General features: G+C 55.4%; 1 protein-coding gene across 1 annotated transcript in view; it reads left to right on the top strand.

Annotated features, from left to right (window-relative positions):
• The window catches only part of GDF7 (growth differentiation factor 7), a 4,054-nt gene extending 1,535 nt beyond the window's left edge, over positions 1-2,519 (top strand). Inside the window, exon 2 of the mRNA XM_010584301.1 lies at positions 1,597-2,519. Within this exon, the coding sequence (XP_010582603.1) occupies positions 1,597-2,519 (923 nt within the window). The remainder of the gene's footprint in view (positions 1-1,596) is intronic.
• The last annotated feature ends 229 nt before the right edge of the window (positions 2,520-2,748 follow it).

The following is a 2,748-nucleotide window of genomic DNA, read 5'->3' on the forward strand; positions in this document are numbered from 1 at the left end:
TGGTCCCCTTCTCCCTCTCCCTCCCCCCCTTTTGCCCCCTTCAGACCCGCGGATCTAATGATAATAATCAAATAAACACGTACACGTACTTAATTTTTTTTAACATATATATGTGATATATATATATATATATACATTGCGCCCTGCCGGCGACGCTTGCTCGGCTGGGGAAAAAAAAAATAGAAATAAAATCCCGATCGAATAAAATGAAAAGACAAACTGAAAAGCAGCCCCAGCCTCCTCTCCCGGTACCTGTAGCCGGCTGCCCCCGGGGGTGGGAGAGCGGCGGCTGGTGGTGCGGACCCCCCCAAAGCCCCCCCCCCCCCCCCCAAAACCATCCCCAAACCCAGCAGGGGCCGTATCCTGCCGGCAGCCTTTGCAGGGAGGTTTTTGCTGAAAGCTGGTGGGGAAGCGGCGGGGAAGCGAGGTGGGACGGGGGGGGGGGGGTGCTCCGGTGGGAGGGTGGGCAGTGCCCGGCTGGGGAGAGCCGGGGGAAAACTGCTCACAGGTCCTGGGAAGTTTCAGCGCAAAACGAAACCAGATGAACTCTTCAAAGGGATCTCCTTAGCTGCTCCTTGCCGGAATTTTAGATCTGCTTTTAAAATAAAAATAATAATAGTAGTAGTAATAACGATAACAGCAACAACAGCAACAACAACAATAATAACAATAATAATAATAATAGCAAATGTCGGGGAGAAACATCTTTCCCCCCCGGAGGGCAGTGCAGGCTGCAGCCCGGCGGCACAGGGCTCTGCCGGCAGCGGGTCGGGGGGCTCGGGCACAGCACCAACGTTTGCAGCATGCTCAGCTCAGGTTTCTTGTTAGAGAGGGGAAAAAGAAAACCCAACCCTCCCAGGACTCATTCATCTGTTTTCCCCAAGCTCACCTCCTTTGGGTTGTTTCTTGGTTTTTTTTTTTTCCTTTAATTCACATCAAGTATATTTAATCAGTCTGTGTTTGGGCTTCGGATCCACCAAAAATAGTGACAAATTCAAGCTGGGCTCACTTTCAGCTTCTGGGAGTGCCTCTATCAGACACCCCGAGGGACAGTGTCTGTGTCCCTGACATGTGTGCCTGTGCCTGCCTGTGAGGGAAAATGAGATTTTTTTCACAGCATTTTACTTGGTATGGCTGGGGCTGGGGGAGTGTGTGACACTTAGGGCAGAAGAAATCAGTGACAACCTGCTGATCGGGGATGGGACTGTGCGGGTTCAGATGGGGCTTCTGTGCCAAAACAGGATAGGGATGCAGCTGGAGGCACTGAAACACCCGGGAGAAAGCAGAGAAGTCACCTTGGGTCCCGAGGAAGAGTGCTGATGAGAAGCCACTTGTTTGAATTGATTCCTCCCTCCTTTTCTGCCTTCTCCTCCCCATTTTTTTTCGGTGCCTCCAGCCAGGGTGACGCTCCCGGGTGGAGGGCACACAGGCTGTGTCCCTGCTGGGATGCTCAGAGAGCCTTGCTGCAAGGCGATCATCTCCCCTGTTAGCTCTGTGTCCCTTGCACCTCTGTAACAAGAGCTTGGCTTCAGTTTGCTGGCGTTTTATATTTTTTTCCTTTTTTTTTTTTTTTATTTTTTGTTTTATCTCTTCCAGATGCCTCCCCGTCTGCCCCCGAGCAGCGATACCTCTTCGACATCTCCAGCCTGCCCGAGGCAGAGGAGGTGACGGGCGCGGAGCTACGGGTCCTGCGTGCCCTCCCCGAAAACCGGAGCTTGGCCCTGTCCCCTGAAGGCACCTTCCACCACCTCCTCCTCTTCACCTGCCCAAGCCGGGACGGCGAAGAACCCCGGCTGCTGGACTCCAGGGCTGCAGACATTTTGGACGCGGGCTCCTCCAGATGGGAGGCTTTTGATGTCTGGGAAGCCCTGCGGGATCGGAGGGAGAGGTCTCTCTCAGGCAAGCTGCTGTGCTTTCTGCTGAGGATCGTCTCGGATCAGTCGGGGCGGCTCCTGCCCCCCCGGCAGCTGGGGTTCAGCAAACCCCGGCCGCAGCCCCACGAGCGAGCCCTGCTCGTGGCCTTCTCCCGCACCCAGAGGAAGGAGAACCTCTTCAAGGAGATCCGGGATAAGATCAAGGCCCTGGGCAGCCCCCCCTTCCTGGAGCCCCCCGATCCCGGCCAGGAGGCGTACTCCAAGCGGAGGAAGAGACGGACCACCATCGCCGCCCGGTCTGGGGGCAGAGGCCATGGGAAGAAGGCGAAGACCCGCTGCAGCAGGAAGCCCCTGCACGTGAACTTCAAGGAGCTGGGCTGGGACGACTGGATAATCGCCCCCCTGGATTACGAGGCGTATCACTGCGAGGGGGTCTGCGACTTTCCCCTGCGCTCGCACCTGGAGCCCACCAACCACGCCATCATCCAGACCCTGATGAACTCCATGGACCCGGAGTCCACCCCCCCCAGCTGCTGCGTGCCCTCCAAGCTCAGCCCCATCAGCATCCTCTACATAGACTCCGGGAACAATGTGGTTTACAAACAGTACGAGGACATGGTCGTGGAGACGTGCGGCTGCAGGTAGCAATTTCTGCAGCTCTCCCCCTCCCTACCCTGCCCTGCCCTGTCCAGCCCCATTTTATATATATAAATATAAATATAAATTTATATATATATAAAATATATATATATATATACATACACATTTTGATGTGTGCCTTTCCAAAAACCAAGCTCGGAGCAGATGTCCCCTGCCTTCCCAGGGCCACCCTGGCCATGAGCCCGGGAGGGATGGGGCATGCCCCCCCCAGGCA

The sequence above is a fragment of the Haliaeetus leucocephalus genome, unplaced genomic scaffold (assembly GCF_000737465.1).
Source record: "Haliaeetus leucocephalus isolate CR32 unplaced genomic scaffold, Haliaeetus_leucocephalus-4.0 Scaffold964, whole genome shotgun sequence".
Lineage (NCBI taxonomy): Eukaryota > Metazoa > Chordata > Aves > Accipitriformes > Accipitridae > Haliaeetus > Haliaeetus leucocephalus.